This window comes from Cyprinus carpio, chromosome B3, assembly GCF_018340385.1.
Source record: "Cyprinus carpio isolate SPL01 chromosome B3, ASM1834038v1, whole genome shotgun sequence".
In the NCBI taxonomy this organism is placed as follows: Eukaryota; Metazoa; Chordata; class Actinopteri; order Cypriniformes; family Cyprinidae; genus Cyprinus; species Cyprinus carpio.
The window spans coordinates 43684346-43699287 of record NC_056599.1 but is presented as its reverse complement, the minus strand read 5'-3'; the positions used below and the strand labels follow the sequence as shown (position 1 = coordinate 43699287).

General features: G+C 39.1%; 1 protein-coding gene across 3 annotated transcripts in view; it reads left to right on the top strand.

The window, feature by feature from the left end:
- The window catches only part of iqck (IQ motif containing K), a 131290-nt gene extending 120653 nt beyond the window's left edge, over window positions 1-10637 (top strand). For 2 of the 3 annotated variants that reach the window (XM_042721044.1, XM_042721046.1), the window contains exon 7: window positions 10047-10637. In XM_042721044.1, the coding sequence (XP_042576978.1) occupies window positions 10047-10247 (201 nt within the window). In that variant the 3' untranslated portion in view covers window positions 10248-10637. The remainder of the gene's footprint in view (window positions 1-10046) is intronic. The other variant, XM_042721045.1, reaches the window with a different exon arrangement.
- Window positions 10638-14942: the final 4305 nt, after the last annotated feature.

Genomic DNA, 14942 nt, shown 5'->3' with positions numbered 1-14942 from the left:
TGCTATAACAAGTCTCAGCTTAACAGTACACATAGCAAAGTTTTCTTTTTTTATATAATGAAAATAAAACAGAGAAAAGAATAGAGCAAGCTAGTGTTAGAGGCCTTTTTTGCTTTTGTTAAATGTGTAATAAAAAATAGATAGAATACAAAAAGATTAAAGTTTTTTTTAAGAAAACAAGCAGTTAGTAAATGAATAGTGTGCAAGTCTAAAAGGGACAACTTTTTTTAAAAGAATAGAATTAGAATAGAAATTGCTAGAGTTAGAGGGTCAAATAAAGATGGAAGAGATGTGTTTTAAGCCGATTCTTGAAGATGGCTAAACAATCAGCTGCTCAGATTGAGTTGGGCAGGTCATTCCACCAGGAGGGAACATTTAATTTAAAGGTCCGTGAAAGTGACTGTGCTTTTTTGGGATGGCACAATAAAGCGACGTTCACTTGCAGAACACAAGCTTCTAGAGTGCACATAAGTCTGAAGTAATGAATTAAATGAATCTGCATTGGTTTCTATGCCTACACTAAAAACAACAATAATAGCAATACAGTATGCAATACAGATGGTTGTCTTATAACACGGCGACATGTTGCCATTGCGCTGGATTATAATAACAGATAATAATATGACATCTTATGAGGCAGCGGTGGCAGAAAGGTAGGAAGTTGCATTCATGGCTTAATTCAGCACTACCATTTCAAAGCTCAAAGAGGCTCTTTTCAGCCGGCGGAGCCAGCTGTGCCTCTTCCTCTCTGTAGTGTTTCATCGTTGTTTCTGATGAGGCCTACCACATTTGTGTCATCAGCAAACTTGATGATGTGGTTGGAGCTGTATTTGGCAGTGCAGTCGTGAGTCAGCAACGTGAAGAGCAGCGGGCTGAGCACACAGCCCTGTGGGGCACTCGTGCTCAGTGTGGTGTGCTGGACGTGTTGCGGCCGACATGGACTGACTGAGGTCTATTAGATAAAAAGTTCAGGATACAATTACAGAGGGGTAAGTTGAGGCCCAGTAAGTTTAGTTTGTTGGTAAGCTCAGCACTGAACACAATAATTCCTCAGCAGCTTAAGTCGAACAGCATTCTAACATAAAGGTCTTTCTGTTCCAGGTGAGTAAGAGCAAGGTGGAAAGTGGAGCGTATTGCATTGTCCGTGGAACGCTTTGGACGGTATGCAAACTGGAATCGATCTAGTGTGTTCGGGAGACTGTACTTGATGTGATGCATGACTAATCTCTCAAAGCACTTCATCATGATTGGGGTTAGTGCTATGGGACGATAGTCATTCTTTGGTACTGGAATTATGGTGGTGGATTTGAGACACGTGGGGACGACTGCCTGGCTCAACAAGGTGTTGAAGATATTTGTTAAGACATCCATCAGCTGTGCAGCCCAGTCTCTCAGTACACAGCCAGGTATGTTGTCAGGTACCACAGCCTTATGTGGGTTGACCCTGGACAGAGTCTTTCTTACGTCGGCTGGAGAGAGACAGAGCACCTGGTTGTTTGCAGATGTGTGTAGTTTTTGTGCAGGTTTGTCATTTGGATCTCGAATCGTGAGTAGAAGTGGTTGAGTGTATCTGGGAGGGATATGTCATCATCATTGGCCTGTGACAGTGCAGGCAGTGATGGTCTGAATGGCTTGCCACAGGGTCCGGGTGTCTTTACTGTCACTGAAGTTATTGTTGATTTTTTTTGCTGTTTTGAGAGCTGCCTTATCTTCTGATCTGAATGCCTTATCTCAGATTTTTAGTAGCCCGCGAAGCTCAGCTGTCATTCATGGCTTCTGGTTGTCTCGTGTGGTGATGGTCTTGGTGACTGTCACACATCTATGCACTGCTTGATATAAGCAGTCACTGTTTCGGTGTACTCTTGTATGTCTGTGTGATTGTTGTAAGTGGCTGCCTCTCTGAACATGTTCCAGTCTGTGTCCTGGAAGCAGTCCTGCAGTGCTGAGATAGCATCGTTTGGCCATATTGTGATCTGCTTTTGAATCGGTTTGGCAAGTTTGAGACATGGTCTGTATGCTGGAATTAGCATAACAGAGATGTAGTCTGAGTATCCGAGGTGGGGGCAGGGTGCAGCCTTGTATGTATTTTTCTCTGTTGTATAAACAAAGTTCAGTCTGTTGTTTCCCCTTGTTGCAAATTTCACATGTTGGTAGAACTTCTGCAAAACTGTCTTTAGGTTTGCGTGGTTGAAGTCACCAGCTATGATGAAAAATCCATCAGGGTTGTTTGTTTGTTGCTCGCTGATGGCGCTGTACAGTTTGCGAAGTGCGTCTTTAGTGTTTGAACATGGGGGAATGTACACAACAACAATGACGATGCCCATGAACTCCCTCAGAAGATAGAACGGTCGATACTTCACAAACACAAACTCCACCAACGACGTACAGCCTTTTGATACTACTGCAGTGTTGTTACACCATTCTTTGTTGATATAAACACAAGCCTCCTCTGCGAGCCTTACCACACAGTGATGAATCTCTGTTCACTCGGTAGCAGGTTAGCTCGTGCAGCTGAATGGCGGAAGTCTGGGATGTTGTCATTTAGCCACGTTTCAGTGAAGATAACACAGCAATCCCTTGTCTCTTACTGTGTAGACCGACAGAGTTGAACTAAGTCAAGTTTGTTTTCTAGTGAGCAAACATTTGAGAGCATAAGTGTTGGAAGAGCCTTGTGGGGTTAGCCCTTAGCCTAGCTCGTATACCTCAGCACTTACTGCGTTTCCGTCCTCTCTCACACCGCTTGGGACACCACCTCATGCAGGTAGCGACAGTGGAAGAGGCTGCGATTTCTCGGTCAGGATTCAGCAGTAAACAAAGGCCTCTTAGCTTCTCAATAGCTGCCGACGAGAGTTGTTGTTTGTATGCACTGCTGATTTCCAAAAGGTTTCGGCGATCATAGGATGTGTTTTGAAGTGTTTTTTTTTTTTTGGAGATTATTTGGAGACGAAGAGACAAGATTAAAAGACATAAAAACATTGTCTTTAGGACCCAGAGTAGCCACTGCGTCTGACCGCACCACCATCTTGGATCAATGCAAGTTGGCATGGCAATTGTTGTATTTTACGACAATAGGGCAGAGAAGGCATTCTGCGCTGCACTTTAAAAAAAACTTTCTGAGCACTGCATCTTGTGTTTTTAGATGCAACAACGTGTTCTGTGTGGATGGCCCCTAGATTTGCACCAGAATAATTGTCATTGACAATATTCCCTATGACCATCACCCAGGCTTCCACATGAGATTGATCCAGGCACTAAAAACAATGGGCGGTGCCATCAGAAGGAGACCGAAATCAAGCCCGTGTCTACACTGGACGCGACAAAGCAACCATTTAAAAACATTTTAAATTTGTGTCAATACATCATAAATAGAACGCAGCTGGAGTTTTCCTATCGGGGATTTGTCGTGTTTTGTCGTGTCGCTCCACACCGCATCCAGTGTAGACAGCATCACTGATTATAATGAGATCTATAGTGTTTTGTTGCATCGCGCCGCTCGTGTCCGGTGTAGACACAGTGTAAGACTGAATGCATAGATCCAGTATACTGCCCCACATCCAGTTTCCTCTCGACTGTTTATAATCCCTTAAGACATAACCGGCTGTGTTAACATGAATACTCCTCATGATGGGCATTTTGACATAATTCAGTGCTAATATGCAATTATGTCACACACAATTGAGTTCTTTTAACAGCTTTTTGTGCTTAATAACTCTATTTAACATCTTGCTCATCCGAATTTGGAATTGAATGATGTATGCTCTTTGCGGCTTTCTGTGCATGTGCTTCATGGATGTGTCAGTCAGGACAAGCACCACCGAGTGCACGTGTTACGTGATACTTTTTTCATTTAAATGCTGACCCCTTGTTGGGGTCAGCAGCTTAACACCTCTGGCAAAGATTTGAGTGGATACATGCATCGATTTTAGTCTTAAAATACGGATGCTTTAAGAAGAATGTTACAGTGTTTTTCCTGGAGCTGGTGATACTTGAGTGAGGAAGGGAGTTGTGAAAGTTCAGTGCAACTAAATAATTAGAAAGGTCTAAGGTTTTATTTTAAAATATCTAATTATTATGATAAAATCTGTGGTAGTAACTTCTGTTTTGTCAGAAAATCTTATGCACAAAAAAACACCCAAAAGTATGTGTGTACTCATTAATGCTCATAACACAATGTAATGTCTGTTTAATTCGAGGATGCCTTAGAGCAGAAACTCCCCAAGTGAGACTCACAGACGTAATAGAACTTATGACATTGCAGAAAATGCCATGGACAAAGGCATCCAGCTATTGGTGAAGCAGAATAAACACTTGACTGAATTTGGAGTAATACCATGTCATTAAATGTTCTCTTTGTTCAACAGGTTTGTAAACAGGCTCATACAAATGCAAAACTGTATCACACGCATGCTACTGTTGTATAATTATTCGTCGCAAAGACTGTGACATATGTGACACTTTACAGCCCTGATCAAACCAGTTCCAGATTGTAGAGGTAGCTCCATGTTCAGCGACAAAATCCTCTTCAGCTTCATGTCTGCCTTCTGCTGTACTTGTTTTTGCTCTGCACGTGAGTTGCGAATGGATTGCAGGCTTTATTGTTATTATTGTGGCAAGAGTAATTCTTATCGTGGGAAGAATTTCTACCTGTATATCACAAATGATAAGATATAGCCCATCCCTAGTTGAGGCTGATTGTGTCTTTTGGATCTTTGGGTTTTGTTTTCTTCTTCCTCTGTGGGCCGACTGAGAAAGTGGTCTTGAAGGAGTCATCAGATGCTAGCTAGCTTGAGTGAGCAGAGAGGGGCGGCTTAAGAATGGTGTGGCAGGCAGATTCTACGAAGGAGCGTACCTTGGTCTTGCAGCAACCACTTCGTCCACGGTGAAAGCCGATTCTGTGATCCACAGTGCAAAGTTGATGTATTTCCTCAGCGACCAGCACGGATCAGCCCCAGGCATTACGAAGCAGATATCGTCCTCTTTTGGAAGGCCAAACAAAGTAGTTTCGCTTTCACAGTGAAACACACAGCGTTTATATGACACGGCGGCGGTGGGTGTATATATGATAGAACGGGGATAAAAGGTACACCACCTTTCTTTGCGTGAACATCTGGGCGGTGTTATGCAAATATTTCCACATAGTGATGTAGAGATGTGGGGGCGTGTTAGAACGAGCCGTTTCAGGGGGGCATGGACGAGTCTTCACTTTTATAAAGAATATCGCTTTGGATTTGAGACTTCAGTCTTTGCAACTTTACAGATCTTCTTTATGCACAAAGAGCTTGTAACACTTCAAAGAGAAAGGACAAATTTGAAATCGCATCATTTGACCCCTTTAATGTACAAATAAATAAAATACTCAATGTAAATATCTTAAGTGTTATTTTATTCCAATTTCAATAGAAAAAGACAACTTGGCCATACTTGGCTGTATGTATGTCACGTCACTACATTATATCTATTCATTAGTTTTTACTTGAATGTTGGAAAACAACATGCTCAGCAACACTAACCTGAATGAAATGGCTAATATAACCAATTCATCTAATGAAATACCACTTAAAACAAATGTTAGGGCTATACATCTATCACTTTAATTTCCAATTATATAAATTTATGTAGGCATTTTTATCAATCTGCTATTTTCTAAACACTAAACATGTAACTAATAGTCGGTTTTAAATATTTACATAAACAGACAATATATCCGCTTTATGTTTAACTCGGACTGTTCTAAACATGTTAATACTCACTATCAGCACAATACCGACAAGGTATATATAAAAGATTTTTGGACTTACCGATTTCACTGCATTTCACCATGTTAATGGCGTCAGCGGCAACTGACGAGGTCATGGGGAATTCCTGTCTTCTGAGAATGCGCAGAAGTAGAAGCTGACTCAACTCATTTCTTATTCGTTGTTTCAGCATAAATAAATTGAGCTCTTTTAACTTCCCCTGGATTTAGTTTTGACTGACTTAAAATAACATTGTAAATCTCTTAAACTGATACATTTATTTGTTTCAACATACTCTGTTCATTTTAATTAAACAACACCAAGATGAATTTTTTTTTAATGTATGACTTATACTGCTATCTTTTTTAAAAATTGTGGTACAAGGACTATTTTTGATATAGATAAAAATATAACACATCGTCACTGCCATTGTGACAAGTTCTCTTCCAGTCAGTCACATTCTGTGTAACATCAACATACTATTGAATAGAGTCTCACTTGGGAGCCCCAGTCATTAAAAATACAGACCAATGAACATTAGCAAGTGGAATTTGCAAGCCTAGCCACTCCTCCATACACACAGGTTTTTAAGGAGGTAGCATGCATCCACTCATTCTGATTTTTGCTTCAGAACCTAGTGGTTGTCATAGTAAATGCTCATTCATTCAACTTGAGTAAATAAAAAAAACCCTCTCACTGGAGATTTTGTTTAGACAGCACATTCAGTGGTGTTTTGCCAGCGATTTTGTCGCCAAGCAGACTGCTTGAACAAAGAAGTGGCTTGGCATTCACACATGTTCATTGGCCTGTTTTTTACTACTCCGAGGTTTGGGGCTCCACAGTGACACCCCATACGTCAGTATGTCAATGTAAAATCTATGTTGCTTCCTTCATGGAACGAGGGTTACATAACTAATGGGGAAGTTCTATGATGTTCTCAACATCCCATCAACCCATCAAATCAGCCACAGTTTATGCTTGGTAACTTTAATGCTAGAGTGGGCACTGACCACAATTCCTGAGCAACTTGCTTGGGAAAGTGTGATGTTGGCAGGATGAACAAAAGTGGGAAACACCTACTTGAGTTCAGCTGCCACCCAGGTCAGGTCATCACTAACACTTTCTTTAACATAAATCCAGAGGATAAAGTTTCCTGGAGATACCCAAGATCCAGGCACTGTCACCAGCTAGACCTGATTCTGACCGCACACCAAGTGCAGTCCAGTGTTAAACTTACCAGAGTGCTGACTGGGATTCAGATCAGTAAGGTCAAAAAGCTGCATAGGACACTGCATCACACTAAAAAGGAAGGCAGGCTTTGAATCAACACCAATAAGATGTGCAAACTCTTCCATTTTGTCTTTTTCACATAAGTGCTTGAGGATATCCTTCCAGTTAAACCAAACAGCAGTGCCAGTAAGAGATGGCAACATCTCAGGAATGCTTTGCATTGTACTGCCATTTCCATCTTCAGCAAGAACAGCACAAATAATGATTATTGGCTCCAGCTTTGCTCCCAATTACAGTCCGCATCAGACTCTGGAAACATCAGAGGGGCAGTCTTCTTTTGCATAGGACCCCATGCCTGTTTGATGATGTCATGCATCCCCTTGAAGTTTATTACAAGGAAGATAATACAAAACCAGGTCAAGCAAATGGAGCACTATGTAGAACATTACTCAGAGCTATATGCAGGAGAAAACACCTTAGAGGAGCTGAATGAAGTACAATCCTGCATTTTATGCTCCTAGGGCTGGGCTTCGGGCCAGTTTTCGCATCATAGTTCACATGCAGGTTGGGTATCGGGCTGTTTTAGGATTCTCCTTTTCTTTGTATTTTAGACATCCATCAAAGTAATGGAACAGATATGCTGCGCTGGTGGAAATAACACGAGGCCATACTACTACAACTGTCAAGACGGGCTTGCACAGTGTCCCCACCATCAGCAGTAGTGAATGTGCCTGGAAGAGTTATAAATGAAAGGAGAACAGGATTAAAACTAGGGGTGCCCCTGACTAAATATGTTTCTAGTCAACTAGTATAGAGCCCAACGGGCCCCGACTTATTAATGCCCCTAGGGCCGGGCTTCGGGCCAATTTTCACGTCATAGCTCAGACACGGGCCTAGGGCCTGTTTTAGGCTTCTCCTTATCTTTATATTTTAGACATCCATCAATAATGGTGATGATAAAAATTAGCTGCACTGGTGGCAACAACACAAGACCAGTTTTCCGCGACTGTCAAGAGCGCATCAACAGTGTTTAGTGTCCAGCAGCAGCAGCAGTAAGCACAAATGCCTTCAGCACAGCTGAAAGATATCCATGTGGAAACACACACCATCAGCTAAAGCTTGCTGCAAAACCTCAGCAAAAGTAATTACTATTTCCCCCTGCCATTAATGGTAATGAGATATTTGAATTATTTATTAATAAACTAGTGTTTTCTGAGTCAGTGTCGCAAAAATGAAGTTGATCCTGACTCGCCATTCCAATCAACCAATCAGAAGTGAGATATAACTTTTCAGAAAATATCTGTTTTAGGCTTGCAACCAGGATTAGGTGCTTCTACACCCTTGTTAATGAGCTGTCATTTCCAACTGATTTTAGAAATAAATTATGGGTAGGTTTAGGGGTAGGGATTGGGTTAAGTCTATATTTTTGGACAATAATGTTGATCCAGGATCATCAGAAGATGTTGATCCAGGAACATGTCTTGGCAAAATCACGGCGACTCATCAGAAGATTTTGGTAATGGAATTTTTATTGGTTTTATAATGGAGGATTTTTTTTTTTTTATTTTAATTTTTTTTTTTATATTTGGTAAGTCAAAGCTTTTTGTTTTTTATCAAATCTGTGAGGCAAGTAGGCTATTCGCTGAGTTTCGGTCATTTTTGTGAAGCGCTCCTGTATAAGACCGAGACGGCGGAAAGTGCATCCTGGGCCGGGTTTCCGGATAACGATAGATCTTAGCGCTTAAGAGGGTTTTCTATGAGTAATTTTTACGAAAATTTATTATTGTTTCACGTGCGTTTCCCAAAAATGCACTTAACACAGTCGCAAGTGCTGAAATGTCACCTTTTAGAATGGCTCGTAATTGTCGTAATCGTTTATTGAAATATTAACCTAATGTTGTGTTCCAGCATGCTCGTATATAATATAATATAATATAATATTATAGTTATAAGTATATTTGTAGAGACTTTATTTCCAGGCCCAAGATGGCTGCACATCAGTAAATCATTGACAGGATTTTTCTTTTTTTTTTCCATTTATCCCTATTTTTCCCAGTCTTTGAAGCATGTTTCCTACATTACTTCTTTTATTAATTTTTTTCTACAGTCATTTAATTTAGATGTGTATTTGTATTTTTGTTTTCTGCCCTTTTTAATTATTTCTTTTATTAATGAAAATTTAATTATAATCACATGAATAAAGCACTTATTAGTTAAAAGTTAAAGTTAGCTAAAGTTAAAGGTGTAATCTGCCGATTGTCCTGCAGGTGACCGCATAAATCTGTCTTCTTGCGATGCAGTTATGGCTTTACGATTACTCCAGAGCACTCATAGATCTACATTGATTTTCAAGTGCTACTTAAGTTACGATGATTTTGGGAAACAGACCATAATATTAAGATCACTCGTACGATCGTTTTTACTAACTTCTTTGGCTTACGAAGCTTTTGGGAAACGCAGCCCTGTTTTTTTCTTTATTTTACACAAACACAATGTTTTGTTGATATTGTGAGTGCACACAAATAAAAGTAGACCCTTTACAGTTCTGAAAGATGTATTACTCTTACCTTTATGAGCAAAAATGATGGTTTATTTTAAGTTGTTTCCAATGCAAGTGATCGCGCTGGCGCCTCCATTCTCTGCACAAACGATTGGATATGCTCTAACAGCGCACTTTAAAAAACAAAAACTTTCATTTAACAAACAAAAAAATGCTCCAAATGTCTTTCTAAATTAACTTAGTAAGAAAACGAAACGAAATATAATCACTTTGCCATTACATACAAAACTGAACTATTTTAATAGCTGAAAAAGTAGTATAAGCTGTTTTGGGAAAAGGGGAAAAAAGACGAGCTCAGGTTGGACTCGGCCAGGAATTCTGATAAGCTGTCAGACACGGTCCAGGCTAGGGCCTATATTTAAGCCATTAGTCGATAAATTTCACATTTATATTAGATAACCTTTCAATATATCAGCTTCGCCCGATGCTGAAAAATTATTTGCTCAAATCTCATTTTTGATTGTACAGCTGTAGTCCCTGTAGTGAATTATGACCTATTGTTGTTTTGTTTGTTTTTCCAGTTTGGTCGGAGCTGGCTGAACTTGATGGCAGTGCTGACCAGCATGTGGAGGCTGGTGTGTCCATTGAGGTGGTTCCTCCTACACCTCAGAGCAGAGTCCTGTGTACACCAGCTCCTCAGAGCGCCTCAGAGAGAAAAGAGCTGCTCAAGCCAATCCTCTCTTCCCAGCGCACCACCACTCTACATCATGTCAACAACGTAACTGCAGAATGAAGAATTCACTGCTGTGGCTCTGTTTCAGTGTTTCTCAAACCTGTCCTAGGGACCCCCAAACGGCACATTTTGTATGTCTCCCTGATTGGTTACACCCATTTCATGTCTTGTAGTCTCTGCTAATGAGCTGAAGAGCTGAATTAGGTGTGTTTGATGGGGGAGACATACAAAATGTGAAGTGCTGGGGGGTCTGTAGGACAGGTTTGTGAAGCACTGCTCTTTTTGTTATTAAAGGAATAGTTCACCAAAAAATTAAACTTTGCTAATAATTTACTTGCCCTCAGGCCATTCAAGATGTAGATAAGGTTGTTATTTCGTTGGAACAGATATGGAGAAATTTAGCATTACATGGACCCTGTAAAGTGAAAGAGTAAAATAATTAAAGTGATTTAGATATGTAATTTAGATTAATAATTTAATTAGAAAAGTATAAATTCTCTTCTTGTTTTTTCATTTTTTGTAAATTTATTTAATATCTGGTTACAAGTTATTTTAAGGTGTCCTTGTTGCAGTGTAATTATACATTTAAGTACTGAGTAATTTTAATTAGCTACATGTGCTTACTATATGGTCAAAGTTAGGATTAAGGTTCAGCTTAGGGTTACTTGCATGTAATTATTAATCATTTATTGTTATTATAATAGTAAGAACAGTTTAGTCCATTTCACACAGAAAGGAATATGGATCCTTGTATGCTATCACATGTATATTGACAAAGTTGATCTGCCCTCAGTAAAAATAGAGGTGCAAAATAGAAGAATGCAAGGAGTATATATATATATATATATATATATATATATATATATATATACACACATACACACACACACACACACACATATATATATATATATATATATATATATATATATATATATACACACACACACACACACACACACACACACACATATATATCTATATATATATATATATATATATATATATATGCATATATATATATATACATGAACGAGTTCATATAATACAAGAGAATGGGTCTCTTAAAGTTGAAATTTTCTGACATCTATGGCCAAGAGAAAGTTATCAATCATACATATCTTGCAATCATGGATGTTTATTAGTGAGAAATTGAAGTCTTGTCGACTTTTCTCTTTAAAAAAAAAATAGAAAAAAAAGTTGCATTCTTACATTCATTTGAATACAAAAAGGGCAAACACTGTCATGGTTGTTGAATTGTTTTATTTCATATATATTGATTTTTTGTTGGGGAAATCATTCTAAACATAGACATGCTGCATCACTGCACAGCTCCAGATGGTAAAGTCTGAGGGCAAAACAACCAAGAGGTGAGTGATGTGGAGAACACAGAAACAAGGGGAATTCAGTAGTATGGAAGATTTCAGGAAACAGACATTATGTGCATAACTCACTATTGCTTTTCTAACTTTATGAACATAGGTGACCAACCAAACTTCATCTCATTATAACACACTGACATTGCCCTTTTCATTATTTTCAGTCATGTGAAAATACAGTACACAGGTTATTTTCTGACTGTCATGTGTGCATATTATATACACACACATATACAGGAGCTGACCAAACAACATAAACAACAAACATGATATTAATATAAAGGCTCTAATACAGAACAGGACCCTTTCCCTTCACACAGTACCTTCAGAAATTCTTTTAATGCCTGTGTAGTGGGACCCTGCACCTCAGGTTTGAGGCCAGAAACAAGCCTTATGCAAACGTAGGTACAAATATGTCATCAATACATTACAAGTGAGCTTCTCATTGTACTCTAGGTTAATAGTTATCTTCAAATACTGTCTGTGGCATAAAACCATACATGTTAGTGTTCAGGTAGGTAACTTTTAACAGGACCAGTAGTTGACATAAAAAAGTGACCATAGGAGAAGGAAGTTCATGCTAATGCGTGCTATAGCACCCCTTGTGGCAGTTCTGAGAATGCAACATGTAAATGACTATGGAAGTTGGAAGTTGTTCTTTGTTACATCAAATGCATCGCTGTTGTGAGTTTGCAGAATGTAAGGTGTTTTCCACTGCGTGGTATGACTTGACTCGGCTCAGCTCAGTACTGTATGGCTCGGCACGGTTTGTGTTTCCACTGCAGTTTAGTATCGCTTTACAGTGGGTGGGATTATGTCGTTATAGTTGCACCGCTTCTATTGCCGCGACTCCTGAAAAACGTTTTCATTCTGCGTCGCCCCATCAAGCTCTCGCTGGATCCGCTCTTCTGCTATCAACGGGAGGAACGTCTGTACTTCCTCAACAAACAACCAAACAGCCACTTTTTAGTTGTTAAAAAAGGTGCTTTTGTTCAAAACAGTTGCATTCGATTCTTCGTTGGCTGTGCTGATTTAAATCTAGCGGTTCTGTTGTGTTTGTGTCACAAGTTCAGTGACGCAGGTAGTGACTATTCTCTCCTGCCAATCAGTGATCAGCAGAGTTTACACGTCACGTTTTGGTAATGGTACGGTAAAAAAGTACCAGGTACTGTACCCAGTGGAAAACCCCAAAAAGTGAACCATACCGAGCCATACCGTGCCGTACCATGCAGTGGAAAAGCGCCAATAGTTGCGTAGAGTATCTCAGAGCAAGGTAGAAATCTAATGCTATGACCTTCAGAACCTGGGGACGAGATGACATAACAGTTATTTGATTGGATCCTGCTGTTTATGAAAAAAAAACAGTCCAGCTATCCTCAAAACTCAAAAAATAATACAAATTATTAGTGTTAGCTCTTCATGGACCACCAGTGGCAATAATTATTAATAATTAATGTGAATAAAAGCAGATGGAAACGCATTTGGCAAGAAGATTTCTCCATGTGCATCAAAAAAGTCATGTGACTGCGCTATGGGACAGCAAAACCTAACCTGTGGACCAATCTCGTTCCTCATCATCTGAAATGTTATGGTCATTTTGAAATGTCAGAGCAAAGTCTGTCATCAATGTATTTCTGTACAATGCATTTATTTTGTTTCGTCTGCTCGCTCTGAGGCACAAGTAATTTATTATATAGGCCTATGAAAATTATTATATTCAGGGGTTTCTCCTACTTTTCTCCTTTCCTACAGTTTCTCCTACTTTCCTACATAGTGATATATAGCCTAGCACCAGGAAGTTCTACCAGGAAGTGACTCGTTGGATGGAAATGGTGCTTATTCGCAAATGTTTTATGCGATATTTCAATTTTGTGCATACATTAAATTCGCAACTTTGGATGGAAACCCGGCTACTGTCTGTTTGTTTTACTGTATTTTACTTTAAGCATTTTTTATATTTTAGGCCTTTGTTCTTTGGGTTAAATACACACATGTATATTAGCTAACTCACCAACTGTGGTTGGTTATTGAGGGTTTAGGCTTGATACCATGTTAAGATAAACTGCTTTCTACAATGATCCTAAATATGTTAGCAAAAAGACCTTTAAAGAAACCCCAACACCAAATCTGTATTTGGTTCAGATAGACTCCAGCAATCCATCATAACTTATGGAAGTAAACTGCTACTGATGACGTGTAATTTACATCTTTGCATTCTCAGAGTATAACTGTTATTAATGGCAGCATATTATTTGCCTTTTGTATCTTGTATAACCAGGGGAGGAGGGTGGAATCAACCTCTGAATTGGACCAAGAAATCAACCAAATGTTCACACTCGGTTTTGTGAAAACAGCTTAATACTGAACTGTAATATATATCTGTTTGTGTGATGTGGTTAAGGACTCTGCATGCATAACTATAAAGGAAATATTAGTTATTCTCTACAACTCCCTGTCCTTTACAGCACAGTTTAAGGAGCAAACATCAATGACAAAAACACTTTCAGAACACAGCTTGTTAAGCACATTTTCACTCTCAAAGGGGAAAAAACTGAGACCCGTCTGAAAAAAAATAACAGCTCTATGATCTCTTAAACTGTGGCCGTGTATATACTGCAGTCGTCACTCTTTTCAGTGCCAGTTCACCCAAAAATGAAAACTGTCATCATTTACTCACCCTCACAGCAAAATATAGTTCATCTCTTTTTGTACATAAAATAAAAATCTATGTGAATTTAAACGTTTCAAAGTAATCCATACAACTCCAATTATTTAAATCAAATGTCTGGATTACTTTACTGTTATTTCCTTTTCGAAGCCTAAAATCTCTGGACCCTATTGACTAAACAATAACATGTAGCCTACTTGGGCTCTAATGTTAGTTAGGTGAAAAACTGTTAACACACACACAAATGTATTAAAGATAGCAAAACAAAATAAACCTATTAAACAGTGATATAGTTATCAAGCACTGTAACTTATGTGGGTAACATATTCATTCCCACATTACTCCCAAAACTTACAGTGTGTATATTGGCCATTCAGACATGCAGTTTTAAAATCACAGTTCAGACTAGCAAACCTAACCCTTGTCCTCACCTCCCTCATTTGCTTTGTCATCAGTTATTTCCACTGGGATCTAGGTATCTGAAGGTTAATTGTTTAACTGTTAAACAGAGCAGAGCTCAAAACTGATTAAATATTTCGCGGCTCCAGTAGCGAAATGCAAGAACAATTTGATGTATAAAAATACAGCCCATTTCCAACAAGGTGTTGTATGGAATCAAGTGAGATTTGAGCTAAAAAGTCCATAGAAGAACGCTAAAGATTTGTCGCAGCATGTTGCATTGGGATTGGCGCTCCAG